The sequence below is a fragment of the Carettochelys insculpta genome, chromosome 1 (genome assembly GCF_033958435.1).
Source record: "Carettochelys insculpta isolate YL-2023 chromosome 1, ASM3395843v1, whole genome shotgun sequence".
Taxonomy (NCBI): domain Eukaryota; kingdom Metazoa; phylum Chordata; order Testudines; family Carettochelyidae; genus Carettochelys; species Carettochelys insculpta.
The window spans coordinates 236,641,007-236,654,312 of NC_134137.1; the positions used below are offsets into that span (position 1 = coordinate 236,641,007).

At 49.7% G+C, this 13,306-nt stretch overlaps 1 protein-coding gene across 4 annotated transcripts in view; it reads left to right on the plus strand.

Moving 5' to 3' along the window:
* The first annotated feature begins 10,807 nt into the window (after nucleotides 1–10,807).
* TEAD4 (TEA domain transcription factor 4) overlaps nucleotides 10,808–13,306 on the plus strand; it is a 72,726-nt gene continuing 70,227 nt past the window's right edge. The window contains exons 1-2 of one of the 4 annotated variants that reach the window (XM_075002763.1): nucleotides 10,808–10,856; nucleotides 11,699–11,789. Coding sequence is in view for 2 of the 4 variants with exons in the window: in XM_075002753.1 (XP_074858854.1) it covers nucleotides 11,481–11,489; nucleotides 11,699–11,789 (100 nt within the window). In the remaining 2 variants the exon portion in view is untranslated. Of the gene's footprint in view, nucleotides 10,857–11,204; nucleotides 11,490–11,698; nucleotides 11,790–12,336; nucleotides 12,486–13,306 lie in introns of those variants that run through there. The other 3 variants (XM_075002753.1, XM_075002745.1, XM_075002772.1) reach the window with 3 other exon arrangements.

The window sequence follows — 13,306 nt, forward strand, 5'->3', positions numbered from 1 at the left end:
GACTATCTCCATCCTCCTTAGAGCCCCGCTTCAGGAAGTTGAAGGCTTCTATCAAATCACCCCTCACTCTTCTCTTCTGCATACTAAATAACCCCAAATCCCTTAGTCTCTCCTCATAGGTCATGTGCTCTAGCCCCCTGATCATTTTCATTATCCTCTGCTGAACCCGGTCCAATACATCCACATCTTTCCTATACAAGGGGGCCCAAAACGATGCACTACTCCAGCTGAGGCCTCACCAGTGCCAAATAGAGGGGAATAATAACTTCTCTAGATCTGACGGAAATACTTCTCCTAATGCACCCCAATATGCCATTAACCTTCTTGGCTACAAGGGCACACTGTTGACTAATATGCAGCCTCTCATCCACTGTAATCCCCAGGTCTTTTTCTGCTGCATTGCTACTTAGCCAGTCAGTCCCCAGTCTGTAACAATGCTTGGAATTCTTCCATCCCAAATGCAGGATTCTGCACTTGTCATTGTTGCACCTCATCAGATTTCTTTTGGCCCAAACCTCCAATTTATTTAGGCCCCTCTGGACCCTATCCCTACCCTCTAATGTATCTGTCCCCCTAGCTTAGTGTTATCCACTAATTTGCTGAGAGTGCAATCCATCCCCTCATCCAGGTAATTAAAAAATATGTTGAATATTACTTGTCCTAGAATTGATCCTTGTGGCACCCCACTTGAAACCAACCGCCAACCACGAATTGAACCACTGATCACCACCCGTTGGGCCCAACTGTCTAGCCAGCTTTCCATCCATCCGACAGTCCATGTATCCAATCCATACTTCCTTAACTTATGGGCAAGAATGTTGTGGGAGACTATATCAAAAGCTTTGCTAAAGTCAAGATATATCACATTCACTGAGTTTCCCCATGTCCACAGAGCCAGCCACCTCATCATAGAAGCTAATCAAATTGATCCGGCATGACTTGCCTGAGGTGAATCCATGTTGACTACTCATGATCACTTTCTCCTCTTCCCAGTGCTTCAAAAGGGATTCCTTGAGGATCTCATCCACGATTTTTCCAGGGACTGAGATGAAGCTGACTGGTCTATAGTTCCCTGGATTGTCCTTTTTTCCTTTTTTAAAGATGGGCACTACATTTGCCTTTTTCTAATCATCCGAGACCTCTCCCAATCTCGATGAGTTTTCAAAAATAATAGCCAAAAGCTCTGCAGTGACATCTGCCAATTCCCTCAGTACTCTAGGACTAGGCTCAGAGTCTATTGTTTAGAAGTATAACTCAGTGACAAAGCAAACATCACCCCCAAGCTCTTATACTTACTGGTATTTATACTCTGTTCACTTCCCTGTTATTGTACTGAAAAAGATTTCCTATCTCATCCAAAGAGACCAGCAACTATTCCCCAACTCCATCCTTTTCACAGATGGGGAGCTTGGAGTTTGCAGGAGGTCTCTGTAGTCAGAGCTGGAGATACAGCCCTGCCTAAAGCAGCACATCTAAGTGTCATCCATGCTGCTTTTCAGAAGGAATGTGTCAAATCTATGGGTTTGAGTCCCGTCTGTAACCACTACATTCCTCTCTGTTCCAGAGCTAGAAATAAGAACTATGCATGGATGTGTGCTACTGGAAAAGTATTGTATCCCTCTCTAGTGGCTGGACCACAAGGAGGAAAACAATCTACTAGTATCAATTATTCATTTAGCTCTATTGAGGTCAGTCTTACAATAAAGGAAGTGCGGAAAACAGGCTAAAGGTCACAGGCTTCTCAGGAGTTCTCATTCTTGTGTCCTCCTGCATGTTCAGCCTACTGTTCCTGTCTCCTCATTAAGTTCTCATGTCCTTTTCTCTATGGAATTCTTGTTCCCCTGCTGCGATTCACAAGTCACTTTTCTGTTTTAATTTGGGTAAATTCTTCCACACCTAGGAAAGCCCAGCAAAAAATCATCCTTTGCACTAAAATGTGTTATGGTAAAAAATACTACACTTGTGTATAGGCTTTTTAGCAGTTGATATACTGGAATGATTGTTGATTCAGTAGACTTGTAGGTGGAATCTGATCTCATTTGCTTTGATAAAAGTAAAGACATGGTTTAAGAAGAAGCACTGAACTATGCTACAACAAAGCAGGGAGATTAAAATACAGAAGCAAAAAAAAAACCTTAACTTGAATTGAGATTGCCATTTGTAAAAGAGAACCTAGAACTACTTTGGTGTGCAGTTTTACTCTGAAAAGTGATTCCTTGAAAAAATAGTATGATAGGTTCCATGTTGTCTGTCAATAGTTGTCTATCAAATCTGTTCAATTAATAACAAAAAAGATTCTTTTCTTGTGATCACCCCAATCACATTCCATTTGCATGCTCTGTTGAGGTATTTCCTTGCACATCATCCCTGGTATGAAAGGGTTGACAGGCCAAATTTTGTCCATGACACATATGCAAGTCCATTCATTTCTGTGCATTTCTGCAACTGTAAGTAACCAGAATTTGGTGAGCAATTCTGTTGATGATTCACAGAAAGAAATAAAAGTCAGCTCTCTCTCTGAGCTGTGTTGACTCTGCAAAGGAAACAGGGGCAAAAATGTACATTAGCCACAAAGTCAGCAGATCTGACCTTCAATACACACAAGGAGCAGATGTAATGAGTAATAGGGTGCCATTTTTACAAAGTCATTTTTCACATAGTACTGCGCTGTAAACATCCACTTTTCATTTTCATTTGGTTCAGCAGAGACACACCGTGGCTAAATGGGTTCATTACAGGTATACATTTACTTGAGTTTATTGTGTAGACCAGTGTTTCCCAAACTTTGTTCCATGGAACACTGGTGTTCCGTGCAATGTGGCTTGACTTCAGATTCTCAACTGAAAGAAAAGTTTAACAAACTTTCAGTAAATAATGTTTGGAGCAGTCTAAGTGCAGAGCACCCCAATCTGGCAAAACATGCAGTTTGAGTGCTCCTTCCTTTTGCTACCTCATACCTATGTGAAAGTGGATTTTTACATCACCCTGCAATGAAAACAAAATACAGGAATAGACATGATGCTGCACTTAATATGAGGATCCAAGTCTCAAGCATCGTTCCTAATATTAAATGGATTTGTAAACAAAAGGTGCAAAAACACTCCTCCCATGTAAAAAAAAAACACCTGTCAAATGTTACTTATTTTTATTTTCCAGTAGTTTTCTGTAAAACAAACAAATTCATAAAACACAAAATTTACAAATATTTTTCCATAATAATTTGTTTTGCATTTCTTTTTCATAAAAAATGTTTTTAAGCTTTAAGGAAGGACAGTCCTTTTTTGAACAATATTGTCCTTTTTTTTCCTTTTTAACTAAAGACGGACACTCACCATCTTTCTTTCAGCTGTTATATTAATGTTTTGTTTTGAGTTTGTACTTAATTTTTAATTTTTATACTTAATTATAGGGTTGCTAACCATCCTCCTATCAGGACATTAGTTGTTCATTCAGATGATTTTTGCTTGTTATTTTTTGTTCTTCGCAAAACAAAAGACATCTAAATCAGCTAACTCTTTAAAATCAACTTTCAAGCATTGCATGCAGCAGTTTTTCAGTATGAAAACCTCCCCCACTCTCCACCCTCCCAGACCAGCAGGTATGTGTTCTGTCCAGGGCTTTTTTTCTGGTGGAACCCAGCGGAACGGTGTTCCACCACCCTTTTTCCCGGCTCCGCCATCTTGGAAGGTGGCTAGATGGGGCTGTTCTGAGCTGCATGTGGCTCTCTAAGGAGCAATTTGCAGCTCCAGCTGCTCACTCTTCTGGCTCCCTGCCCTGCCTACTGCACTGAAAGAGTAGCCCTGAATTTAATTGGTTTAACATTGTGGGTGGGAGGAGCTGTGCAGAGATGAACAGAAGACAATGACTGGTAAAGGAGCAGTGGCCTGCGGAGTTCCTGTGCAAGGTAAGTGAATCCTAGGTTTGTGGAGAGAGGTGTTTTGGGGCTCTGGGGGCAGGGGTTAATCCTGGGGGCAGGATTAGGCATAGGGGTGGTTTGGGGCTATGCAGGGGGGAGGGGAGAGTAAGTCTGGGGGCAGTTTGGGGCTGTGCCCCCAGACGATCTGAGTGAAATGACTCAGTACCTCATTGTGAGCCTGAATATGACTTGTGACACTGAGGGTAACATGGCAGTCTCCTGGGTTTATACAATAATGTTTTGAGCAACTGCTCTTACAATGAAAGCTTGCCTCTCGTTCAGGGTGTTCTCAGGCTTCGGGGCTGTATTTTTGGAGGGGAAATGATGGAAATAATGAATTGATTCTCTGAAAAATTCATTAGCTAAAAGTGAATAACTCCAGGTGGCAGATACTGATGTGTGTCTTCCTACACTCGTCTCTCTATTTAGCTGCCTAGTTAAGCCTGGTGGGAGAGCAGTCTGGGGCCACGCAGGGGTTAAGCCTACAGGTGGGAGTGGGTGGTTTGGGGCCATAGGGTGGTGTTAAGCCTGGTGGCAGAAGGGTACATTTGGGGCTATGCAGAGGGTTAAACCTGGGAGTGGGGGAGGGTGGTTTGAGGCTGTGGGGGGGATAAGCCTGGGGATGGGAAGGGGCTGCAGAGTGGGGTTAAGCCTGGGGGCAGTTTGGGCTTGAGTTCCAGCTCCTTTTTTTTTCCCTAGAAAAAAGCACTGGTTCCATCAGTATATTCCCAGCCCAGAAGTGTTCCATGGCCAAATTAGTTGGGAGACACTGGACTAGAGGATCCAATGATCCCTTCTGGCCTTAAAAATGCTATGAAATCTATAGTCTGTGAAACCAGCGTAAGCAATACCAGTATAGTGTATAACAGTCTGCAGCAGAGTTTTAACTGGCATAGCAATACTGGTAAAAAAAAATCACCTCCCTAAATGACATAATAATGCTTGTAAAACTCTAAGTGTAGACCAGGCTTTGATTTGCCCCATTGTAAAGAAGAATAGGGCCATCTCGATCCAGAAGAATATATCCCACTAGTCATAGGTTAGAAGGGTCAGTAAAATTGTTCTTCCCTAGTTAAACTCTTCACAATACTAACCTACTTTGCAGGGTTTTTGAGAAGGTTGGGTAGATGTTTGTCAAGTGCTTTGAATATGAAAATGCGCACAAGGGCTAAGTGTTATAATGTAAAACGTGACTGAAAGAACTGATTGTACTGCAGGGTGTGGTGTGATTGACTCACTTGAAAAGGGCTCTTCTTAGTCCTGAGACCAGTGTCTCCCTTGTGTGTTTAGTACTGCAGAGACTAAGCTTGAGAGAAGGTGCGGCGGCTTCTTCGAGTGATTGCTCATGTTCATTCCAATGCACATGTGCACAGATGCACATGCCCAGGTGCCGGAGGTCTTTTTCCCCTAGCCAGTAGCTATGGGATCAGTGCGGCACCCTCTGGACTGGCACCATTATGATCGACAATATACAAAACACCTTACCCTCTCCCTGCTCATATCTTTCTCACCACAGTGATGGTCGTCAGAACTCCTGGGGATTGTGTGAGCAACCTTTCTTGTTGATAGTCCTTATCTGTATATAGTTATCAGTTTTGTCATAGTTATTATTTAGGTAGGTAGCGTTATCAGTTTCTTGTGTACATAGTTGTCAGCCCGAGTTAGGGAGGCTGGTTCCTGCCTCTCGTGGCCCTAATGCTGGGGCATGTGTGGGTCCCCAGGCTTTAAGACCTGTGGAGATTGTGGCAAGCACATGCTGAAGAGCAGTCCCCCCTCAGCCTGTCTACAGTGCCTGGGTGAGGGCCATGAGGGAGACTGCTGTGCGATTTCCAGGACTTTTAAGCTGAAGACTCTAAAAGATAGGGCTCAGCACCTGAAAGTCCTTCTAATAGAAGCTGTGCTTCAACCAGAGCACGCACCTTCAGTGGGGCCAAGCACGACATCCTCAGTGCAGAGTGTGCCAGCACCAACGGCAACGTCAGCACCGAGAATGGACAAAAGTGCTTGGCACCAGGGTGGTGGGCCAGCACCACACCCTGCCAGGAGGCATAGATCTCAGTCCCTGGTGCTGCATAAGCAGAAAAGGCACAATAGGGGTAAGTCCCCAATGGCACCCAGGAGAAGGGATGAGCCTGAGATGCCGACAGTAGAACCGTGGCAAGGCAGGACTCGGAGAGCCAGACATTGACACTAGCTCGAGGACCCAGTCCTCGTTCACCTGAGATGCCTTCAACGCCTGAAGTGTTCCATGCAACACAAAGTCTCGTGAGTCTCTCAGTGTCTGCCTCACCTCCCAGGACTTTGGCATCGCTGGTGCACGTGAGGAGCTGGTCTCCATCACGGGGCAAACCAGCAATGACGGCACTATCTTCAATGTCCGTGGTACATTCGGTGACTGCGGTACTGGTGCAAGTGCTGGCACAGACAGTGCCAAGGCAGGCACCTCCCTGGTCCTCGGCATCAGAGATGTCAGGTTTGGAGTCAGACTCTTACTTTTCATGATCATATAGTGAACGTTCCTCATCTGATCATAGCCGATATTGAGGCATGGCCACAGCCAGCACAATTGGCAGGCACCTCCACAATGGCCCTTTTGGAACCCAGGCATACCATGAATCTTAGGGCCAATTTCTCAGACTGCACTCTGGGGCCCCATCGCTTCTGGTGGTGTCTGGGGTCCCTATGATACTTTGAGCGGCACCTTCAGCTGCTTACTGACCAATCAATGCCGGGGAAAGACCAGTATCATGCCGCCCCTGCCTGTGGCACCGATCTCAGTGGCACCAGCGCTGGCACCAGCAGCCTCAGTGCTGTATACGTGGGCCTCATTGGTGCTGGTAACCTCGATGGCCTCAGTGCCTCTCCTACCTGCGTCAGCTTTTGCACCACTCCTGGTGGGCATCAAGGTGCTGACAGCACAAGTATTCCCCCACCACTGGCAATGAGTATGGACCCCTTGATGGCCATGGACCCAAGTAGTTTGGGACAGGCTGGCACCTCTTCATCGTCCTCCCCAGACGAAGCAGTGGCAGGTCCTCTGCTTCTCCAGTATCAGAGTGGCAGGTCCTCTGCTTCTCCAGTATTGCAGTGGCAGGTTCCTCTGCTTCTCTGGTATTGGTGGATGGTCGGGCACTTCAGCAGCTCCTTTGTAGGGTGGCTCAGAACTTGGGTGACTAAGCTGAGCAGGTTAAAGATGAAGCGGACCCCATGATGGACATTGTCATTCACGGGACCCTCCAGGGTGGCCTGGCCCATTGTAAAAGCAATTGCCCAGACAGCCAAAACTGCGTGGCAGGCGCCAGCGTCTGCCCAGCCAACTGCAGGGAAGAATGAAAGGTGGTATTTCGTCCCGTCTGAGGGGAATGAATACCTGTTCACCCACCCTGCTCCCAACTCCTTAGTTGTTGAAGTAGCCAACCACAGGGAGCAGCAACATTTTCAAGGCCCTTCTCCCAAAAATAGAGAAGCCAAGAAATTGGACTTGTATGGTAGAAAGGTTTATTTCACAGGGGGTTTACAGTTGCAGTTACAGCAAACCAGCAGGCTTTGGTGAGCAGGTACTCTTTTAATACAGTGTCTTCACTGTCTAAATTTTCAGAACTACTTCCTCTGGACGCTAAACAAGAGTTTACAGTGGTAGTCGAGGAAAACAAGCTCATTTCTCGTGCTGCCCTCCAAGCCTCCCTGGATGCTGCAAGCTTGGCTACCCATGTTACAGCTTCGGGGACTGCCATGAGGTGTAGGGCATGGTTACAGGTCTCTGGCCTGCCACAGGAGGTTCAGCAGACCATACAACACCTGCCCTTTGAGGGACGCACTTTGTTTTCTGAGAAAATGGACAAAAGACTTCATAGTCTTAAAGACTCATTAGAGTGACCTTTTGTGCTCCCACAACTCAGCGCAGGCGCTTTACTCCTCCACTCCTTTCCTAGGCAGTTTCCACAGCAGCAGCAACAGCCCAGGGACCACAACAGGAGATGGGGCTGTAGCAGCAGGAGGCACTCTAGCCAACCTGACCTGTGTCAGGGACAGCAGAAGCCCCGCCCCACAAACCCAACTTTTAATGGTGCAGTAGGGAGCACTGAACCCCTTCACACTGGGATCAAGCCTTCCCCTTATTTTCTTTTTGCCTATCCCCTTTCTACCCTGCCTGGTGCCGTACAACATGGGACCACTGGGTCTGGCGCACAGTGGAAAGGGGATATGCTATCCAATTCAGTTCCTACCCTCCTTCCCCCTCTCCTTCCCTGTCCCTCTTCAGGGACCTCTCTCACACAAACATGCTCGCTCAGAAGGTCCAGTCACTCCTCAAGCAAGGTGCAATAGGGGAGGCTCCCCCTCAATTCGGGGTCAAGGGTTTTATTCCCATTATTTCCTAATTCTGAAATCCAAAGGGGGTCTGAAACCCATCATGGACCTGCAAGGCCTGAACAAGTATGTAAACAATATCAGGTTTCCCATAGTCTCCTTGGGGCTCATAATTTCCATTGCTGGATCAAGGGAATTGGTTCACTGCTCTTGTCTTACAGGACGCATATTTTCACATTGCAATCTATCTTCCACTCCACACAGGAAGTTTCTGAGGTTTGTGGTGAATTGGGGTCATCATCAATCCACAGGCCTCCCATTTGGCCTTTTGGCAGCTCCAAGAGTCTTCATCAAGTGCATGGAAGCTGGTTAAAGGGAAGTCACAGGCCCAGGTCCAGCAGTATCTGAGGTTTATCTGATGTATGTTTGACAGTCTCAGGTTTTTGGTAAAGGACACAAAATCAGTGCTGGTTCCCATGCAAAAGATAGAGTTCACGGGGGCTCTCTTGGACTTGGTGTGTGTCAGGGCCTCTCTCCCAGAGAACAGGTTTCAGGCTATGGCTAGCATCATAAACAACCTGATGAGGTTACCCACCACGACAGCCAGGTGCTGTATGAGACTCTTCAGATACATAGCGGCATGCACGTTCATAGTACAGCATGCCAGGCTTCACCTGCATCCTCTCCAGTTGTGGCTAGCTATGGTGTATCTCCCTGTGAGAAAGAGTATAGACGTTAGTGACTCTACTGCAGCAGGTTCTGCAGGCTCTGCATTGGTGGTTGGATGCTTAGACAGTGTGTGGGGCAGTTCCTTTCAAAGGTCCCCAGCCTTTTCTGTCCCTAGTAACTGATACATCAGACACTAGGCTGCATGGTGCATCTGGGAGAGTGTTGGACTCAGGCTCTTTGGGGCATATCAGACCTTGATCTCCATGTCAATGTGAGGGAGTACAGGGACATTAGGTTGGCCAGCAAGGTGTTTTGACACAGTCTGGCGCATCGTTGCATGTAGGTGAGCATAGACAACACGACACTAAGGTATTATATCAACAGACAGGAGTGCACGCTCATCTCTCCTGTGTCACGAGGCTCTTAGGCTTTGGGAGCTTTTCATTCAACACCAAATTGTCCTGCAAGCTCACTACCTACCAGGGGCTCACAATACCATAGTAGACCACCTCAGCAGGTCCTTCATGAACCACAAGTGGTCCATTCAGCCGCACATGCTGCAGTCAGTTGGCCAAGTTTGGGGCTATTCGCAGATGGACCTATTCACCACACACCTCAATGCAAAGTGTTGGATGTTTTGCTCTTACTGGAACCAGAGCCCAGGATTTTGGGTGGCCACATTCAGCATTTCATGGGCAAGCCCACTCCTGCGTGCATTCCCTCCTGTTCCTGTCATCCACAAAGTCCTCCTCAAAATTCAGTCAGCTCAAGCCTTGGTGATCCTGGTGGCTGCAGCCTGGGACAGGCAGCACTGGTACTTGGTCCTATTAGACCTGTCAGTGAGTGAACCAGTAACGCTCCCTTTACACCAGGACCTCTTGATACAGAACCAGGGGTGGTTACAGCACCCCAACCTTCTGTCGCTTCACCTCCGGGTGTGGAAGCTTAATGGCTGAGTGCCATGGAACTTGCATGCTCAGAGCCAGTTAGGGACGTGCTCCTGAACAGTAGAAAACCCTCCACTAGGACAACATATCCAAGGAAGTGGAAGAGGTTTTTGGTGTGGATGGCGCAGAGAGGTTTACCTCCACTCCAGGCCTCCATCCCGGTTATTTTAGATTATTTGTGGTACCGAAGCCGGGAGGGGCTGGCCCTTTCCTTCATTAAGGTGCATTTGGCAGCCATTTCCACTTTTTGTCCTGGCCCAGGTTTTTCCGTGGGAAGTTTCGGTTACGTTCATATGGCAAAAACCACCCTTTTGGCAGGTCTAAGGCAATCAGGCTGTAGAAGGGAACTTCATTCATCCGTGCAGAACCGGGACTGCACAGACACAAACCCACTAACAGGTTTCAGGGAGATGGCTGAGCCCGACACCCAGCAGCCCATCCTGCTGTGCCCGCCCTCCCCAGCCCACGCCTCAGGAAATTTCACAACCCCCGAGCCCTGCCCTGCTCCGCCCCACCCCGGAGCCCGGCTACAGGCGGGTTAAGGGGACCCCCGGCCGTGCGGCTCTGGGGCTGCGTCCCCGGCAGTTTCAGCCCGCGGCATAATCTTTAATCGCTGGTTAACCGAACGTGCCTTCCCGGTGACTCCCGGCCCATCCGGGAGGGTTGGCACCACCCTGCCCCCTCGCCGCGGCCGGGATTTCTCCGGCCACTGGCGCTGACTCCTTCCTCGGCTGCTGCCGGGAGTTTCCTCTCGCCCCGGCCTTGCTGATGGGCCGCGCCCCCCCCCTCCGCCCCTTCCGTCCCCCGCCCCAAGTCTCCTCCCCCCCCCCGCAGCCCTGGTCAGAGGCGAGCGCCGGTCAGTCCCTTCCCGGCTCCGCCTCAGCCCCTCGCCCTCCCCCGGCCCGGCCCGGCCGCGCTCGCTGCATACCAGCCCGCGTTCCTCGCATTCCTGCCGCGCGCGGGGTGGAGCGGACCCCGCCGGAGCCTCCCGCTGCGCAGCGCCGCCCGCCCGCCAGGTGGGTGCCAGCCCGGCTCCGGCCGCGTCCCTCCCGCTCAACTTCCCGCGGCCGCTCGGACAGGGAAAGGCGCCCCCAGCGCAGGGCGGGGGCTGCCCCCAACTCGGGCCGAGCGCTCGGCGCTCCCGTCCCGGGCCCAGGCCCGCCCTCCCCCCGGGCGAGGCGGGGGGAGCGGGGAAGGGCGAGCCCGCGGCTCCCCTGGGCAGCGGAGGGGGAAGCGGCGCTGCAGCCGGCTGCGCCGCGGGAGGGGCGGGGGGAGGAGGAGGAGAGGCGCTGCGAGCCATGCTGGCCAGGTCAGGAAGCGCGAGCTCCCCGCCCGCCTCTCCGCGCCGCGGCCCGCCGAGGGGGCACCCGCCGTACAAAGGGCGGGCTCGGGAAGCGGCTGGCGGCCCCCTCCCCGGCCGGCCGAGCGAACTTGTTGCTTCGGGGAAAGAAGCCCAGGGCAGCCTTGGGGGCGGCGGGCACTGATTCCAGGCGGCCCCTCGTGCCCAGGCTTTAACTCCTCTGGGCGCCGGGAGTGGGAGCCACCGATCTGGGTTAGCGTATGTGACCCTTGGAAAAAGAGGGGACCCCCCCCGATGGGGCGCGTCTCTGCATCAGCCTCAGCCCACTCACCTTGTATGGATGCACTGGGTACACTAAAGCACAGGGGTGCGCAAAGTGGGGGGGCGGGACGTTTCCTAAGGGGGGTGCAGCACATCAGCTGCTGGGGCTCAGGCGCAGCCAGCTCATTGAAAGCGCTGAAATCGGTTACTGGGTTTATATCTGTGTCGTCTCCTTTAGATACTGATTAATAAGGTTGTCACATTTGACAGACTTGTTTGCCTACGTGTGCCCCAAAGGGGGTTGTTTTTCATAGGCTCAGAACGCTAGAGCTGGAAGGGACCTCGAGAGGTCATCGAGTCCGGTCCCCTGCCCTCCCGGCAGGAGCAGGTACTGTTCTTGTTTGTTTGTTTTTTCTTTTTCACCTGAGCATAACCGAAATTTCCATCCGTTGGGATTGCATGGGATGGAGGAGGGGACCCTGCTAATGGCAAGGACAAAAAGTGGGGCTCAGCAGAAAGTTTACTCCCCCTGCTATAAGACACTAATACAAGGTGAGTTGGTAGGTACTGGTACAGATACATTCCCTCTCCGGGTGTCCTCTTTTTATAGGGTAACCCGATCTGTTTCCTTTTAAATTCTAGAGCAGGGGCTCCGAACCCACAGGAAAGTTGGGAGGTCCCGTGGGGTTTTCCCAGGCGGTTGAGAAATGGAGCAGGAGGAGTGGCGGGGGCAGGGGGCCGGGAGGGGGTTGTTATTGATCCTTTCTCCTGTGTGGAAGATTCTGCTTAAAAACCGGCCATGTGTGTCAGCCTGGAGGTTAGCTACATGGCAGGCAGCCCTGTGAGGCTGTGAAGGCCTCTGGGTTCTTTTGGGGTGAAAGGAGTTATATAAATACACAGTGGGATTATTTCTTACGGAAACTTGGCTTGAGCGACGGTCAGTCTTTACAAGCAGAAATCAGAGTGACTCCTCTGCAAACAACCGCCACCAAATACTCTTTCAGCATAGGGTGGAAGGAGACTGGTTTTGTTCCTGTTTCCTGCTGCTTGGAAAAGATCGCCTGCCACCAGTCTTGAGCTTACGGTCTGTGCGCAACATTGTGAAAAGCATTTGTCCATCTGTCTGTCTGTCCGTCCGTCCATCTGTAGGGGGTAGATGTCAGAGGGTTTATTGTCTCTGCTCCTCTGGAGGGGAAGGGGGCAGCAGGACAGGGTGTTGGGTAATGCAGGGGTGTGAGAGGGACAGCTAAGGGCTAGAGAGGTGGTACAGTAAGGACTGGGGACCTGATTAGAAAGGCTCCTGCGTTGCTTGGTAGGTTTTTTCTCACGGCAGAGAAGAGACTGGGCTCGGCTATAATTAATGTAAAGGGGGTTCTTTATTGAGGCTGCTGGGCACAGACAGACTGTGATTCTCACTGGCTCACTATTACCTCCTCTTGCCTGTTGCTGTACAATGTCACCTTACAGGGTTTCCCTAAATCCTGGCCTGGACTTTGCAGTCATTCACTGGACTACAGTGTATGTACTTCTCTAAGGCCACTGGACAATTCAGGACTTTCAGTGGAAATTATGGACTGATCATATCACGTATATTATTGGTGGTGGTTTTTTGTTTTTTTTCCAGAAAAATTTATAGTTCAATCAGAATACAATAAACAAAAAAGTGTCAGATTTCCTGTGGATAAGAGGTGACAGGAGTATCTTCCACCTGGTCTCGCTTTCTTGTGTGTACTTTTGTATTTTGAACTCCTTCAGTTGTTTAAACTATTGAACTAATATTTGAAAATAAAACCAAGTAGCTTAGAACTTTAATGGACACCAGTATCACAGCAGCTCTGACAGTTTCTGGAGGGTTTCCATTAGTCAGGGACTGTTCTTGTGAGTCATATGGTGGAGAAGAGGATT